The following is a 16,752-nucleotide window of genomic DNA, read 5'->3' as shown; positions in this document are numbered from 1 at the left end:
ACCCCCCCCCCCCCCATTCAGCAGCCCACTCCGCCATCGCCTCCCGGCGCCCACCGCGTTTTGCGGGCACAATGGGAAAGTGGAGGAAATGTGAAATATGGGATTGAGGACGTTCACTAGGTGGGCAATATGGTGAATCCAGTCTCTCGACATTTCTTTGGCTGACGGCAGGATATAAATGTAATTTAGTTTTCGGAGTATTAAGATAAGATGTACTTTGTTAATCCCAGTTCGGATATATAAATAGCCTGGGAACCAGACGCAGCTGCGAGCTGATTTATTTTTTGCAATGGAATATCCGTATGCCCCCCCCCCCCCCCCCCACACACACACACACACACAGACTCCCTGTGTCTGTGTGTGCGTGTCTGCGTGTTCCTGTAGAAAAGAGCGTCCAATGGGAGCTATTTCATTTTCCAAAACAATAAATAAATAAATTGCTGCCACCGATGATGTGTCACATGTTTGATAGCTCTGATTGTTTGTCGCTCCATCCAATTTCGTCTAGAAGCATTCTGCCCTGCATCTGTTGATAACTCCCCCTTGAAATCGCAATTTTAATTGGGAGGTTCCACACTAATATGCATTTGCAAATTGCTCTAGCGATGTCAGTCTAGGAAATTAGGGTAAGTGTGTGTGTGTGTGTTGTGTGTGTGTGTGTGTGTGTGTGTGTGTGTGTGTGTGTGCGAGTTTGTGTGTATGCCATTGTCTATGTGTGAGATTATTAAGATAGAATCGAGTTGTCTGCAGTCATCGTCATCAAACATGTGCACACGTGCACATTGCACGAGTGTGATTATGTTGTCAGATAGTGCATCTTGATGTAAACCTGCGTGCATGAATGTTTCATGTCTGCATGCAGGTTCTTGACGATGTGCCCTGTTTGTGTTTACCTGTGTATGTGTCCAATCATGACATATGGCCGCTTAGCGATGTGTTCCCTACTCACTCACCTGTGGGCTTCTTCCTCCAGGAGCCAAGATCGTGATCGCTGCCACAGCCGTCAGCGTGACCGTGGGGAAGAAGACCGCCATCGCTGGAGGTAGGAGGCAAAGAGGATTCTTGTCTCTCTCTCTCGCTCTAGCTCTCGCTCTCGCTCTCTCTCTCTTTCTCTCTGTTTCTGTCTCTCTCCCTCTCCCTCTCTCCTGTTCTCTCTCTCTCCTGTTCTCTGTTGTCTGTCTGTCTGTCTGTCTGTCTGTCTGTCTGTCTGTCTGTCTGTCTGTCTGTCTGTCTGTCTGTCTGTCTGTCTGTCTGTCTGTCTGTCTGTCTGTCTGTCCGTCCGTCCGTCCGTCCGTCCGTCCGTCCGTCCGTCCGTCCGTCCGTCCGTCTGTCTGTCTGTCTGTCTCCGTCTTTCTTTCTCTGTCTCTCACTCTCTCCCCCCTCTTTCACTCGCTCTCTCTCACACTCTCTTTGGTTTCTATAGTCTCTCTAGCTCTGATTCACTCATTCTCTCAGCGATTCAATCTGTTTTTTATGAATGTAACAAAAGGGACGCAGCTGTTGTTGGCCTTCAGTTTTTTCTGACCATAACTTGGATGGGCAAAGACGTACTTGTCAGGACAGATTCTGATTCTGCCTGATGATCCAAAATTACTCACGCACAAAATAATGCGTGTGAGTGTGGGGGCACTTCTTTGTAACCAGAAAGTCTCCTGAGAGTAATGTCCTTGCAGGGAGTGACTTTCTTTGACTGTGTATGAATATGTGTGGGTGTGTGGGTGTGTGTGTGTGTGTGTGTGAAGGTGTGCGTGTGCGTGTGCGTCGTCCTTGTAAGCCCGCTGGTGTCGCCTGACACACTCATCAGTCATAATTACCTGATGCAACGCGATGTTCACAGGATGCATCCACTGTGTATTTGTGCTTACGAGCTTGTGTGTGTGTGTGTGTGTGTTTGGGTGTAGGTGTTTGTGTGTTTGTGTCCTTGTGAGTTTTGCACTGAGTTATCGGTCTTACTTATGTGATAAAACAGGAGGCACTGGAAATACATCACCTGTGGGTGTGTGTGTCTGTGTGCGTATGAGTGTGTGCGTGGATGTTTATCTGTGTGTGTGTGTGTGTGTATGTGTTTGTGTGTCTTCCTGCACGCTCGTATAAAACAAGCCCTGACAGAAAGCACAATAGTCAATAAAACATAGAAATGGTGTATATGGAGGGCTGTCGCGGTGCCCCCCCCCCCCCCCCCCCCCATCTCCTCCGGCACACCCGATTGGTCGGCAGGTTAGGAACCTGGACCGATGCAGGACATTGGAGTCGTAACAAGAGTAAACAGCTCCGCTTTTGAATTAATAATGGCTTGTTGGGTCTGTATGGGAAGCTTTCATATGTTCTGGTGCACATACATCGCTCTCTCTCGCTCTGTCTCTCTCTCTCTCTCTCTCTCTCTCTCTCTCTGTCTCTGTCTCTGTCTCTCTGTCTCTTTCTCTCTTTCTCTGTGTATGTGTGTGTCTGTCTCTCTCTCTCTCTCTCTCTCTCTCTCTCTCTCTCTTCCCCTCGGCCTTTTCTCTCTCTGCCTGTCTGTCTTTCTGTCTTTCTGTCTGTCTGTCTCTTGCTATCTCCCTCTGTCTCTCTCTCTGTCTCTTTCTCTGTGTATGTGTGTGTCTCTCTCTCTCTCTCTCTTCCCCTCTGCTTTCTCTCTCTCTCTCTCTCTCTCTCTCTCTCTCTCTCTCTCTCTCTCTCTCTCTCACCCCCCCCCCCCTTTGGCCTCTCACTGTACGTCATGTGTACCCTGAGCAAGAGAACAGATCAAATATTTAGAGGCTGCCCCTTGTCGAAGGAGCGCTGCACACACACACACGCCCACACACACACTGGCACTTTGCTTTTCGACAGAATTCTTATCGCCAAGTGTAGTGAAGCGCATTGGCCAGAAGGTTTTGTGTTTTGTTTCCTATGAGGGAAATGTGGAAGAGGTCTCCACACTAAAAACAGACAGTTACGATTGGTTACTAGGCCACACCCTCAGCTAGGTTGACACGGTCCTTGTCCATCTTGTCAGATGATTGCCATTCTCCATAGAGTAACACATTGAAGAAATTATGTTCTCGAATGTAGTCCACACAACTCCAAATATGACACCAAGAGAGTAGAATGTATTTTTCACCTGGAAGAAAAACGATTGCCCTCGCGAAACTGCTAGGCTAGCAGTCCAAAGCATAGCTAGTATGATAATTATGTTTCTAAAACGCTTTCTGTCTTATGAAATGGACTGTTTCCGAAAGTGAACAGTTGCAGCTGCATCGCCTGCCACTAGGTGTCGCTGTTTGTCTCGACTTCCGGAGGGCCCCGCCATGCTCCGCCTCAACACTGTGTTGTTGAATGCGGTGTGATCGTGGTTTCCTTTTGAGCCGAGTGTTCCCATTTAGACACAGTGAGGCTCACCTGGGTCCAAACGCTAGCTGCAGCAGGGAGTCCCGGAGGCCGAGAGAGAGAGAGAGAGAGAGAGAGAGAGAGAGAGAGAGAGAGAGAGAGAGAGAGAGAGAGAGAGAGAGAGAGAGAGAGAGAGAGAGAGAGAGAGAGAGAGAGAGAGAGAGAGAGAGAGAGAGAGAGAGAGAGCGCTACAGAGAATGCAATGCAGAGAGAGACAGAACAGGGATAGAAAGAAGGGGGAGAGGGATGAAGAGATACAGAGAGAGAGAGAGAGAGCGCAATACAGAGAAACACAGAGAGAAACAGAGAGAGGGAGATATCAAGTGGTGGGTGAGGGCGAGAGACAACAGAGAGAGACAAAGAGAGAATTACAGAGGTATAGAGTGACAGAGAGAGAGTCAGGTAGCAAATCAAGGAATTGCGGGCGATCATGAAGTGAGGCGAAGGGCATAGGCAGCGCAGGATGAGAGACAGTGATTGAAGAGGAAGAGGAATGTATAGAGCGTGAGCGAGAGACCATACGAGAACAAGTGGAAGGGAAGAGCGAGGGACAGATGGCAAGCGTTTGGAGATAGATTAGAGAGAGAAGGAGGGAGAGACAGAACAGAGAGATGATGCCGGAGGAGTATTTACTGTGAGCCACACGTTATGTCCCGTCTTCGTGATTGATTTGTGTGCGTGCGTGTGTGTGTGTGTGTCCTGTTTTGCGTTGGGTTCGCTGCTCGCCTTAGCTTCTCCGGCGTCTTATTAAAAGCTTTGCTTCTCCGGGGGTGCTCTGATGTCACGGGGACTTAAAGAGCGGGGCAGAGATCAGGGAAGACACGTGCTGCACTTAGCTCCAAAATGGCCGTCGCTTATGGCACATTCAGACCCAATCAGCCCATTATTCAGGGCTCGCCAAGTGGGCTATTTTTACCTCCTGAGCCCCACTTTACCACTGATTGTTGTGGTGCTATGTCTCGCCCCTTGAGTTGGAATGCTGCAAGGAATGAGGAATATTGTAGCCCAGTATTCATTCACCATTTGGACACATTTAGGGAAAGGTGTTGTCCTTATTCTTAACGGTTATAAGGGCTTAGGGAGTTTGGGAAAAAAAAACGATATCTTAGGGGATTGTTGTGTGTTTGTTCTATTGTGTGGCCATTAGTTAAAACATAGAAATCTGTGAATTGCATGATAGGCAACACACAAAAGCAGACAAACACGCGCGTACACACACGCAGGCACACGCTCACAGACACAAATGCCCAACACATCTTGATTGCTTATTATTTCAGAGTCTCAATGATCATCGTCGTAGTATTTTAGATATTTTTTAAACAAACTATAGTTTATTATTGAAACACACAAGTTATATGAACAGGATTCAGCTAGCTAAGTCACTTAGCTACCAATGACAACCACAAGAACTGCAGACCAATCGATGACAAGTGTTTCCCAGTCGACCTATAGACAGAGTTTGCCCGTCGCCTTTTGTCCGATGCGACCTGCCGGGCGCCCTCGACAGTATAGTTCTTTCAATTATTCTAGTACATGGCTATAGTTCCGCTTGTTTTTTCAATCTAGTGTCTTATCGTTAAGAAGAGCTTTGCTTTTGTCGATCTTACGGTATGGCTGTTACTTTCAGTTTACTGTTTGTTTATGTGAATTAGCGCCCACACCAGTTTCTAAATGGGTATCTATGTACATTGCTGATGTGTGGAATGTGCAATGGATACATGGGGAATCTCTGCTATGATCCTAAGGACAGCATGATCCCTCCACTATCTAGCTGTGGAAAGCTTGTAGCGACTAGGTACAGCCAAAGTCTATATTTGTGCATTCAGACTCGTAAGACAATGAATCAACAGTTTCAGCCGTTGGATATGTCGCTAATGCTCTATGATATTTGGAATGCCGGGATAATTCGCCATGGCAACAGACCAGGCCACGTTTCACATAGTGTATGTAGTATATTCTTGGGCCAAACTCTGTCTATGTTACCTTTTGGACGAAAATAACAAATACCAAACACAAATAGACGAAACGTTACACAGATATGCAAATAAATACAATCGTAAAATCATGAACCAAAGGAAGTACAGAATTATGAATCAATGCAGGAAAAAAATAAATATAAACGATATCTATTGGTTGGCGGGTTGGAAGGGCGGGGGCATGGGGGAGGGGTGTGTCTGTATGGGGGGGGGGGGGGGGTGGAGGGGGGGTCACGGGTTGAACACACCATATCAAAGACTAACACAATGATATTTATCCGCATCATTCCGGAGTATAGCATGACACACCATTATTATAAGGGTCTCAGCGGACCGTCCAAAATAGAGAAGGGACACTAATTATAGATGAGCCACAATTTGCATTTCAAATCCATCACGGCCCTCTTTCTCAGACCGCTAACTCCGAGAACCACTCCTTCATCACAGGGAGGGGGGGGGGGGGGGGGGGGGAGGCGCAGTGTCGCCATCTGCCCACAGGATGTTTGTATGTGGACCGCGGCGGGAAGCCGCTTTTAACCCAAAGCCGGCCCTCGTGTAAGACAAGCGTCGGGTACAAGGTCGCGTGGTCGTGTGAAAATGTCTTTGAAAACCTCAAAATCGAAGCGGTCTCTGGGTCAGGACCGGCTCGCGTTTTCGCTTTCGCTCAAGGAAATCCACCCAAACAACCACAGCCGGCTTAGGGCATGGGATGGGGGAGATGGAGAGAGAGAGAGAGATGAGGAAGGTGAAGTATTGCTGGAGGGGGTGGATGAAGATCGAGAGATGGAGAAGGTGGAGGAGGAGGAGAAAAATAGCAGGGAGCGTTTTAATCCCTGCGTCGGGTGTCAAAACGCTCCCGGGCACGGCAGCCTACTCTCGAAGGAACAAAGGGAAGAGAGGGACGGAAGGCCGGAGGGAATGGGAAATAAAGTGCAGGAGTTTGTAGTTTTTAGTCCTTAGAAAAGGACGGTTTGTAGTTCTTTTTGGGGGAGGAAATATCGCTATAATATATATTTCCCACACGCAACATGAGCAAACTGAACCCATTGGTGGTGAAATCAGAAAAACAAATTCCTGAAAGCCAAAAGTAGTTTTGTATCAAAGCAAGGTCCGTGCTCGGAGAGAATTCACTCAAAGCCTCGGAGAGACGAGGATATTGTTCCGGCTTCCTGCAGAAGATGAAACACAGCGATAAGAGTCCATGTTTGACGGGACCTTCCAGCGACAGCTCTCAGTTTCAGATATAGATGACAGTCATTACAGCTGTATCAGGTAATGAAAGCGTGCGCGCGCGCGTGTGTGTTTGTGTGTGTGTGTGTGTGCTGAGTCTCTACGATACAAACAAGACAAATAGCACAAATTAGCCCAATCTGCTGTCCTTTCGCAAAGTAATTGGATGACAGAATCCAGTAGGTCATCGGGTGCCGGTCCTAATGATTGCTGTGCTTGCCATTTCAGGGACAAACACTTTCAAAATGCCCTCTAGTCTGCGGTTTATAGATCCATGAATGTCTCTTTGACACAAAGATGAGCGCGGAAAACAATGGCTTAGGATTTTTCCAAATGGTCCATCCTTGATATATTTTTCGACATGGAGAGTGCATTCCCCCTCAATGCGTTCATGTTTTTGATGAAGAGCATCCAGTGTAGTTAGCTTAGGTTACCATGTACAATTAGCGTCCTAGGGGTTACAGAGAGGTTGGGCCAATGGGGAAGGGCTAGGCCAGGTGATGTTGCACTGTCTGTGGGGTCGGCCGTCTGTTTACCTTGCCTGGGAAAGAATGAGGAGGAGATCAGAAGACCACCGTCCCTGGGTAACGCTGTGGGCGAGGTACGGTACCTTTAGGTCCTGACTGACTGCCTGTAAATTCCTGAAAAGTCGAATGCCGTTGTTTTTTCTGGTGTCGCGCCACGAGTGTCCGTGAAAGCATCGGAAGGAACCCGGTGTATTCCCCGAGTTATAAATGCCCTTTTACTTCCCTTTTACGCCAATATTTCCGAGGGAGTAAGCCCTACCCGGCCGCAGTGGTGGGTGAGAGAGTAGGAGGAGTGGTTGGTGAGAGACGACACCGCAGTGTCCAGATAGGACCTAGAATAGTAGCCTGCGCGTGTTTTTTGTGTTTTTACGGTACGCAAAAGAACTGAAGGTAGCATTAAGGACATTGGGGACAGAGGACAGCAACAGGGGGTTGTGTAGCAGAGTGCATGTAGAGCTATGAAACAAGAGCCCCGGGTCCGACCGGAGAGCAGCCAGTCCTCCATCCGCAAACCCCTCTCACTCTGTCCGTCTTGAGCCCTTTAAAACGACACCCTCCCCTTCCCCAGTCGTCACCTCCCACCTCTCCGCCCAGTCCGCCGTCCGCTCCTCACGTGTCCGAGGAGAGAGAGAGAGGTGTACAGAATCAGAGGAGGAGGAGGAGGAGGAGGAGGGTTCTCCTCTTAGGCCACGGAGGAGATCTGCTTCTCCTCGCGGTCCTCTCCGTCCGCCTCGCCGTCGCCCATCAGCGGCTGCCTCTTCTTCAGCTCCCGCTGGTACTTGGCCATCAGCGAGGCGTAGATGCAGCCGTAGGCGGCCGCCGCCACCATCATGATGCACACGATGCCGCACACCACGCCCGCGATCACCACCGTGCCGATGGCGCGCCGCACGCTCACAGGCCGGTAGCGGGACCGCACGCACTCCGCCGGCGCCTCCGAGGCCTCGGGCTCGCCCCCGCCGACGCCGTTGTCGACGGCGCCGTTGTTGTTGCTTTTGTCCGAGGCGGCGGCGGCGGCGGCGGCGTTGGGGTCCGGGGGGGCTGCGCCGCGGGCGCACGGCGGGGAGCCCCCTCCGGTGCCGGAGCGCGAGGCCCCGCCCCCGCCGGTGCCGTTCTCGTCCTCCAGCTGCAGGCAGTAGTTGAACATCTCCATGGGAACGCCGCGGATGTCCCGCCCCCGCAGGTCCTTGGGCAGCGTGCACTCCACCGCGTCCACCTTACCCCCTGGGGAGGGGGGGGGGGGGGGGGGGGGAGAGAGAGAGAGGGTGAACGGAGGGGAGAGGATGCGAGGGGGGAGAGAGAGAGAGGGTGAATGGAGGGGAGGGTGGATGGAAGGTGGGAGAGGGGGTTGAGGGAGAGAAAGAGAGAGGGTGGTGGGATAAAGATAAAGGAGGAGAGGGAGGGGGAGATGGAGAGGGACAGGGCAGAGAGAGAGATGGAGGAGAGAGGGGGAGAGAGCGATTGCGACATTTAGATGTCAGTGAGCAGATAGAGTAGGTAATTGATATAATGCCTGTGAAGAACTATGAAATAACTGTGACGGATAACGAGAATGCAGATTGTTCCTCAAGACTATGTTCAAGATAGCCTAAGTCCTTGTTGACTTAATTAAATCCTTAGGTCCGATCGAGCTTTTGTGTGCTGTGTACATTTGTGGGCTGCGGGCATCTGCGGTCATCCATGTGTGCGTGTGTGCGTGCGTGCGTGTGTGTGTGTGTGTACAAATGTGCATGTGTGTGCCCATGTCAGCCTCTCAGTATTGCATCGAAACAAAGAGAGTGAGAGGGAGTGTGTGTGTGTGTTAGAGAGAGAGTGAGAGAGTGAGATTCAAATATCTAAGTCACTAATTCCCCCCCGGCCGCGTGGGTGGGTTGGTGGGGGGAGGGGGGGGGGATTATGTTATCATCACACACATCGCATTCATCTTTACACACATTTGTTTAGGTGGCTCGTACAAAACCCATTGATCTACATCCTAGATACGGGCGGGGAGCCAGAGGGACCCAGATAGACCAGGAGCCAGGGAGAAAACAAACGGGGCGTATCAGAATGCTTTCACTTCCCGACGCCTTCGTCTTAGTTTACAAGAAAAAAGCGCTTTCTAAAAAAAATCAATTTGGCAAAATGCACTCAGGCTTTCAATTCCCCCCCAAAAAACGTCTAGTTTGTGGTCAATTCCTCGTGCCAACGCGTCAACGCGACCGAAACCGAAAACGTTTCTGCACAATGGTGCGCTTTTTCAGCATCGAGAAAAAAGTCGCACGGAAACGGATACCCAGGTGTCTGCGCATCTCGTCTCTCGCGACTCAGAGTGACGACGGCGGAGCGGAGACGGCGGATCAGTGCACAACAGAACAGAGTCGAGGCGGATGAAAGAGACGGGCCAGATTGAGCGAGGGAGATGAGGGGGAAGCGACGCTTCATTAGCGGGGCAGCTGAGCCCTCGAGTGAAGCTGGGTGAATGCAGATTTTTTTCATCAACGTGAAGGGAGAAGGGTGGTGGGTGGTGGTTGTGGGGGGGGGGGCGGGGATCTGATATACTCGGCGCCTACGGAAAAGCACGTACATGTTGCGAGCGTCTTTTCCCCGTAACGCATACAGACCCTCACCGCGCGGTTATATAAAGCAGAGGTGTGAGGAGACACGCACGTGTGCATGACGCACTTTCTGCATGATTTTTGATTGTTTCTCTTTCTCTCTCTCTCCTACTGCTCTCTCTCTCTCTCTCTCTCTGTCTCTCTGCGCCAACCTTTGCATGTCCCAAACGTGAAAATTAAACACCAAACTCGAAGGCTCGGATGTGGGAATGTGCAGCCAGGCTGAAGTCATCCTATTATAAACATTTCCCAAAATAAATTTGGAAAAAATTAGTTTTTTCACTTCTGCATATCCAAATGCAGCGTCGAACATCAAGTCGTTAGAAAAACTAGAAACCAACAATGGAACACATTCATGTCTACGGCCTCTTGCACACCGACCACTAAACGTACTGCGGTGATCCATCATTTTATAATCGTGGAGGTAACTGGTTTGATCGATTTCTTAATTCGATTTTACTACTTAAGGTGCTGTGGGTTTATGAGCTATTCTTTGAGTGTCATTCTATTAAAATGGTATAGCCATCTGTCAGCTGATAGTGAGTGAATTTACATCAGTTTAATATCTGTTTCAGTTGATTGCGGCTGTCTCTGTTTGAGGCTATTTAGACTTTGAAACGTTCCTGGCTCATTCCTGACCAATCTGGCTATATCTCCCCCGAATGGTTTAGGGAATTAATCTTGCATGTCAATCACAGGTGTGTGAAATACAAGACGGCTCAATCGCCGTGAATCAAAGGGAGGGAGGGAGGGAGGGAGGGAGGGAGGGAGGGAGCAGCAAGACAGTGGACGTTTCTTTAGTCTTAAAGTTTAGGCCCAATCCCATTTCTACCCCTTACCCCTTCCCCTTACCCCTCTCCCTTGTTTTGAAGGGGTAAGGGGAAGGGGTAAGGGGTAGAAGTGGGATTGGGCCTTAGTTTCAAAATCTTTTTTTTTGCCCTCCCTCTCTTTGTGCAACCCTCAAATCGTACCTACGGCAGTTTTAAATCGGACTTGGCGCACAACGCCGTCAAACCTTCACACAAACCCACCTCTGTACAAGAGCCATTCCATCCAGTGCTTAAAGTCGCGGAGGTTGCAGTCGCACTCCCAGGGGTTGTGTCCCAGTTCCAGGTGCTGTAGGTTGGCCAAGGGCTCGAACGCTGCCCGCTCCAGACCGTTGAGCCTGTTCCCAGCCAGAGACAACCACCTGTGAGGGCATAACGTGGAGTCACATTGCAGCCATTGCTTCACTGTGGGTTCATCCATGTCCCTTCGCCGTGTGTTTGAAAAATACCGTGCTGCGATGCGAGTCGAGATCATCACTTTTTATATAAGAAAACATTTTTAGCTCTTTATCAAAGACTCATCAAAGGACAGACTGAAATAACCAAATAATTTTTTCACGAATATACCTAGTTTGCGTTTTGGTCTGTTAATGTTCTCTATAGTCCTTTGTGTGTGTGTGCGTGTGCGTGTCTGTGTCTGCGTGTGTGTGTGCGTGTGTTACCTGAGGCCCTGCGTCTCGTCCAGCAGTCCCAGCGGGATGGAGGACAGACCGTTCAGAGACAGGTCCAGCCTCTGCAGGCCCCCAAGGCCCTAGAGGAGCAGAGTGCTGGCTTATCGACCGTGTTCACCGCAAATCAATTCAAACCACACGATCAATAGACAGAGCCAGAGTAGGGCGCTTTTGATCACACTCACGATAATAATACAACTAAATCAATGCTAAAACAATAAGGGCCACAGTCACAAAACAAACGTTTAAACTATTTCCTCTTTCCAATATTTACTTACGCTTACAATAATTGCTTTTTATGATTGAAATCCTTAATAAGTTTAACAAATGGCTGCAACTTTTATGTCTCATTTGAAACGCAATCAAAACAGAACCATTGAATGTAGGCCCCTTGCGTACAATAAACCAAAAGCATGAGGGGATTCCCATGGTTCACGTCCTCCTTCTGAGCGCAGAGATGCATCACCTGTTGCCGGGGACTCTAAGGTCTTGTATTATTTACTGGCAGCTGTGCAGGTGCAATACAACAACTAATTTAACAGGCTGCCTCACTTGAGGTAAAAGGGGCCTACAGTGTTCAGCAAAAACCACGTTACTTATTTACAACCTTGAACCAGACCTTATTCCAGACCTAGTTTGGAGAAGGATTTTGCTGGCGTTTGCTGTATCCCCACATAATACAGTCATACTCTTTTTAAATGTTCAATCATTGAAAAGGGTTAGGGTCCTCATTAAAACATGGGTTGCATCCGCTATGACCTAAATTGATTGATTAAGTTAAATACAATGCTAAGCCCAACCCTTTCTCTTTGAGAGAAGGTTGACGGAAAGCCAAACCAATTTTGCTTTTCACATTTCCAATCACATTTTTCATCATCCTCATCATCCTCATCTTCCTCATCCTTATCCTCTGACCTGGAAGAGCTCTTTGTCCAGGCTGGTGAGGGAGTTGTTGTGTAGGGCCAGGCGGGTCAGGTTGGTCATGTCTCTGAACAAACCAGCCGGCAGGTTATCCAGATAGTTGTTGGAGAGGTCCAGGACCTGAGGAAGAGAACAGCATAGCAACACATCAGAGAAATATCAGTTTGTCCCAAGTATTCAGGGCATTGTTCGCCTACTCACACGACGAACAACGGAAATACAAGGACAATACGCGACAAGGCACCATAGAGCAAAAAATAAAACGACACAAGGACAGTTCACCAACCAACGACACAAGGACAGTTCACCAACCAATGACACGAGGACAGTTCACCAACCAACGCCACAAGGACAGTTCACCAACCAACGCCACAAGGACAGTTCACCAACCAACGCCACAAGGACAGTTCACCAACCAACGCCACAAGGACAGTTCACCAACCAACGACACAGGGACAGTTCACCAACCAACGACACAAGGACAGTTCACCAACCAACGCAACAAAGACAGTTCACCAACCAATGACACAGGGAGAGTTCACCGACCAATGACACGAGGACAGTTCACCAACCAATGCCACGAGGACAGTTCACCGACCAATGACACAAGGACAGTTCACCAACCAACGCCACAAAGACAGTTCACCAACCAATGACACAGGGACAGTTCACCAACCAATGACACAGGGACAGTTCACCAACCAATGACACAGGGAGAGTTCACCGACCAATGACACGAGGACAGTTCACCTACCAACGACAGAAGGACAGTTCACCAACCAACAACGAAATCACTGACCTCCAGGGATGAGAGGTTGGCGAGGGCCATGGCTCCAAGGGTCGACAGCCGGTTGTTGGGCAGCAGGAGGGAGCGACTGCCCTGGGGCAGGAGGTGGAGGGGAGGCAGGGAGGAGAGGTCGCGACCCCCGCAGTCTACCTCCAGCCCGTCGGGGGAGCAGAGGCAGGGGGGAGGGCAGCCCGAGGAGGAGGGCAGCAACGCCGCCAGCAGACACAGCACACACAGGAAGACTGGATGGGGAGAGAGAGGGGGAGAGAAGGAGGGGGAGAGAGAGAGAGGAGGAGGGAGGGAGGGGAAGAGAGGGAGGGAGAGGGGGAAGAGGAGAGAGGGGGAGAGAGAGAGGAAGAGTGAGAGGGAGAGAGGGGGAGGGAGGGAGGGGAGGAGAGGGAGGGAGAGAGGGGGGAGAGGAGAGAGGGGGAGAGAAGGGGAGAGGAAAGAAGAAGAGAGAGAGGGGAGAGGGAGAGAGAGGAGGAGGGAGGGAGGGAGAGAGAGGAGAGAGGGAGAGAGAGAGGAGGAGGGAGGGAGAGAGAGGGAGAGAGAGAGGAGGAGGGAGGGAGGGGGAGAGAGGAAGAGAGAGAGAGAGGGAGTGAGAGAGAAAGAGGGGTAAAGAGATGGAGAGAGGGGTAGAGAGAGAGTGGAGGTAGTGAGGGGGAGAGAGGGTGTGGGATGGGAGACAGCGATAGAGGGAAAGGAAGAAAAGAAGAAAAAGAATGGAAAAAATAAAGAATGGATGAACAAAAGAGAAAGAAAACCGGACATTTATACTAGACACATTCATTTGTGTGGAATCAGATTGTGCGGGTTTTGGGTAGCGTCCTTTTAACAGGCATACTTTGTCTTCGTCTGATTGGGGAAGAGTTTAACTAATGGAGGTGACTCATGTTGTGTTGTGACAACAGGAAGTCTTTCAACATGACGATCATTTCAGTTAAATGCGTTATAGGCGTACATCATTTGAATAGCCTCGACAGAATCAAAACAACCACATTTATTCGATTAGGGAGCCCCGCTTGATGTATTTTGGCAGATTTTACAAATTGCCGCTGTGTGTGTGTGTCTGTGTGCGTGTACACATGCGTACAAGTGTGTGTGTGCGTGCATGTGCAACACTCTAAATTCATAGTGATTAGTCAAACAATAGCTGTGTAGATGATTGACACTCATGAGGGGAATCCTGTCTCTGTTTTACACTTTCTAAGATTCAATTTTCATTTCCCTCCAGATGACTCTCGGTTCATCATTTCCATTCATTAACATTCCTTTTCTTCATCCATCTCACTCTTGTCTCACTCTTTTCTCTCTCTCTCTCTCTCTCTCTCTCTCTCTCTCTCTCTCTCTCTCTCTCTCTCTCTCTCTCTCTCTCTCTCTCCCCCTCTATCTGTCTCCCTCTTTAAAGGCCTCTTTTATTCTAATTAACGCTTGTCAGGTGTTCCTTACCTTTCTCTTCTCTTCCTTGGTAAACATTTAGGACTTTCCCTGTTATAACTTCATTCGTTTCGATCTCTGCTCTCCTGCGTTATCCATCTGATGTTCCACGTAGATCTCCTCTCTCTCTCTCTCTCTCTCTCTCTCTCTCTCTCTCTCTCTCTCCTCAGAAGCCTTTTTTTGGTATTTCTCCCCTGTCTCTCTGTTCCTCCTTCCTCCTCCTGCCCTCGGTCCCCTCTGCCAATTACTTGACACTGTCAGGCAATTTATTCCACCGTCCGACAGTAAACTACAGAGGGAGGCACACAGAGAAACAGGGCGCCATGAATGAAGCATTGTACTCCAGGTCCCTTTTTTTATGAATTCAATTCAACAAAAATGGAACCAATACTAAATCGCACAAAGCGTCAGCACTTCCAAACGCATTACTTAAACTAAAATAGACTGGGATGGTCTGGGCTGCCATGACAACCGTAACAGTAAAAAGCCGAAGATGACGCGGGTTGAAGAGTACAACAGAGCCCCGACAAAACCAGATGCTGAATGCAGTGAAACCCAGTGCGACACATGGGAGGCTTTCACCTGAGGACACACACATCACAAGCGGCCATTTTGGTGCTTTCAAACCATTATACGGAGAACAACGCAACCGGAGGCTTGACAACTTTTAGAACTTTGGAAATTTGAGGTCAACAAGTACCAAGACGTTGGATTGAACCCTTTTCTATTTTTTTTATTGAACTCCAGATCACACGATTGAAACCATCCTATAGCATGCTGCGAGCTCATTGGAGGGGTTGGGGGAAGTGGGGGGGGGGGGGGGTTCTGTTCATTCAGGACCACGGACAGTGCCTCCGTCACGGACCATTGCGTGCCCAAGCCACAGCCCAGCGGGGCGATATCGGAGCAGAACCGCTCTATCTTGGTCCCAGACGTCAAGCATAGCGGTTCCCATTATGACGCTTCTGTTGAGAGCTGTTGCGTCCTCTGCATATGATTATCATCCCGTTCACAGCGCCTGTGGGCTCCTGGGCTTGTGTGTGTGCGTGCATGTGCCAATGTTTTCACCACTTCTTAGTTTCATTTCACACCTCGCGTCACTATCTGTATCTCGCACACTCTCTCTCTCTGTCTCTCTCTCTCTGTCTCTGTCTCTCTCTCTCTCTCTCTCGCTCTCTCTCTCTCTCTCTCTCTCTCTCTCTCTCTCTCTCTCTCTCTCTCTCTCTCTCTGTCTCTCTCTCGCTCTCTCTCTGTCTCTCTCTCTCTCTCTCTCTCTCTCTCTCTGTCTCTGTCTCTGTCTCCCTCTCTGTCTCTCTCTCGCTCTCTCTCTCTCTCTCTCTCTCTCTCTCTCTCTCTCTCTCTCTCTCTCTCTCTCTCTCTCTCTCTCTCTCTCTCTCTCTCTCTGTCTAGTTCTCCTCCCCCTGCTCTCTCTCTCAAGATGGCCCATATTTCTAGTAAAGGCGTATCTCTGCTGTCTGGCTCAGCCTGATGAAATTCTCCTGAAATACTTTCCCGCCCGCCCTCAAAGCATGAATGTAGAGATATGAGAGCGCTGCGTTGTAAAGAATATGTTGAGGAGGTAAGGGAAAGGGAGGGGAAGGAAGGGGGGTATTTCTTCATGAAAGTCATGGAGCAAGATGTCTGTCCTTTAGGCCTTGTCAGTGTGAAAACATTAGCCTTGCCAAATTAAACCTGCGTGCGGATTGTAACTTTTTCACCGCAGCCATCAGTTTAGTTCAAAATCAAATGTTCCAACGTCTATTTCTTTCCACCGCTTTGCGAAATAGATTTTATGAGGAAAAAAAGGGAAAGTAAATTTTTGGTAATTGAGCTGCGGGTTGATGGGTTTCCTATCCCTTAGACACTCATGATTTTAAGTATTTTATAACCGGTGTGATGACTGCAGTGGAAGAAAACACAAGGCCATTGATTTTATTACTCATTCCAGAGTCGGAACAAATGTTTTGGCATTGGGCATTTGTTAAGACTGCTGTCCTCATGCTTTGTGACCAAAAGTTCTTGAATCAGCCAAGCAAACCAGTTGTCACAATTCTTAATAAAATAAATGTAAAAAATGACCAATATGGCAGCTTGCAATGCGCATGAGTTCATGAGAAACCCTCCAATCAGGGTTAGGGTAAGGCTTCAAACAATGAGAAAGCTATACGCAAAGGGAGGGATACTTCTTCAGCAGATTAGGAGATAAAGACGCAACAAGACCGGCCTGACCGACTATAGGAGGGGATGGATCTGTGACCCATTTAAGAAGACCAGAGACTTACAGCTTTGTCTCTCTAAGTAGGAAGAGCGTAGGAAATTTGAATCTCACCACCCCCACCCTGATTCCCTGTATCCGGTATCATTTCTGCCACAGCCCATAATCCTAATCCCAGGAAAATTCTGTCTGCTTGTG

The 16,752-nt window shown here is 49.1% G+C and overlaps 2 protein-coding genes across 2 annotated transcripts in view; one reads left to right on the top strand and one right to left on the bottom strand.

Annotated features, from left to right (window-relative positions):
• cacna2d4a (calcium channel, voltage-dependent, alpha 2/delta subunit 4a) overlaps positions 1 to 16,752 on the top strand; it is a 116,443-nt gene that overhangs the window by 32,675 nt on the left and 67,016 nt on the right. The window contains exon 28 of the mRNA XM_030341314.1: positions 974 to 1,042. Within this exon, the coding sequence (XP_030197174.1) occupies positions 974 to 1,042 (69 nt within the window). The remainder of the gene's footprint in view (positions 1 to 973; positions 1,043 to 16,752) is intronic.
• The window catches only part of LOC115532140 (leucine-rich repeat and transmembrane domain-containing protein 2-like), a 45,380-nt gene continuing 33,294 nt past the window's right edge, over positions 4,667 to 16,752 (bottom strand). Inside the window, exons 3-7 of the mRNA XM_030341698.1 lie at positions 12,915 to 13,144; positions 12,110 to 12,235; positions 11,186 to 11,274; positions 10,728 to 10,885; positions 4,667 to 8,323 (exon numbers count right to left, since the gene is read on the bottom strand). Coding sequence (XP_030197558.1) covers positions 7,782 to 8,323; positions 10,728 to 10,885; positions 11,186 to 11,274; positions 12,110 to 12,235; positions 12,915 to 13,144 — 1,145 coding nt within the window. The 3' untranslated portion in view covers positions 4,667 to 7,781. The remainder of the gene's footprint in view (positions 8,324 to 10,727; positions 10,886 to 11,185; positions 11,275 to 12,109; positions 12,236 to 12,914; positions 13,145 to 16,752) is intronic.

The sequence above is a fragment of the Gadus morhua genome, chromosome 19 (genome assembly GCF_902167405.1).
Source record: "Gadus morhua chromosome 19, gadMor3.0, whole genome shotgun sequence".
Lineage (NCBI taxonomy): Eukaryota > Metazoa > Chordata > Actinopteri > Gadiformes > Gadidae > Gadus > Gadus morhua.
Note: the sequence above shows the minus strand (reverse complement) of the source record. Positions and strands in the feature narration are given on the sequence as shown.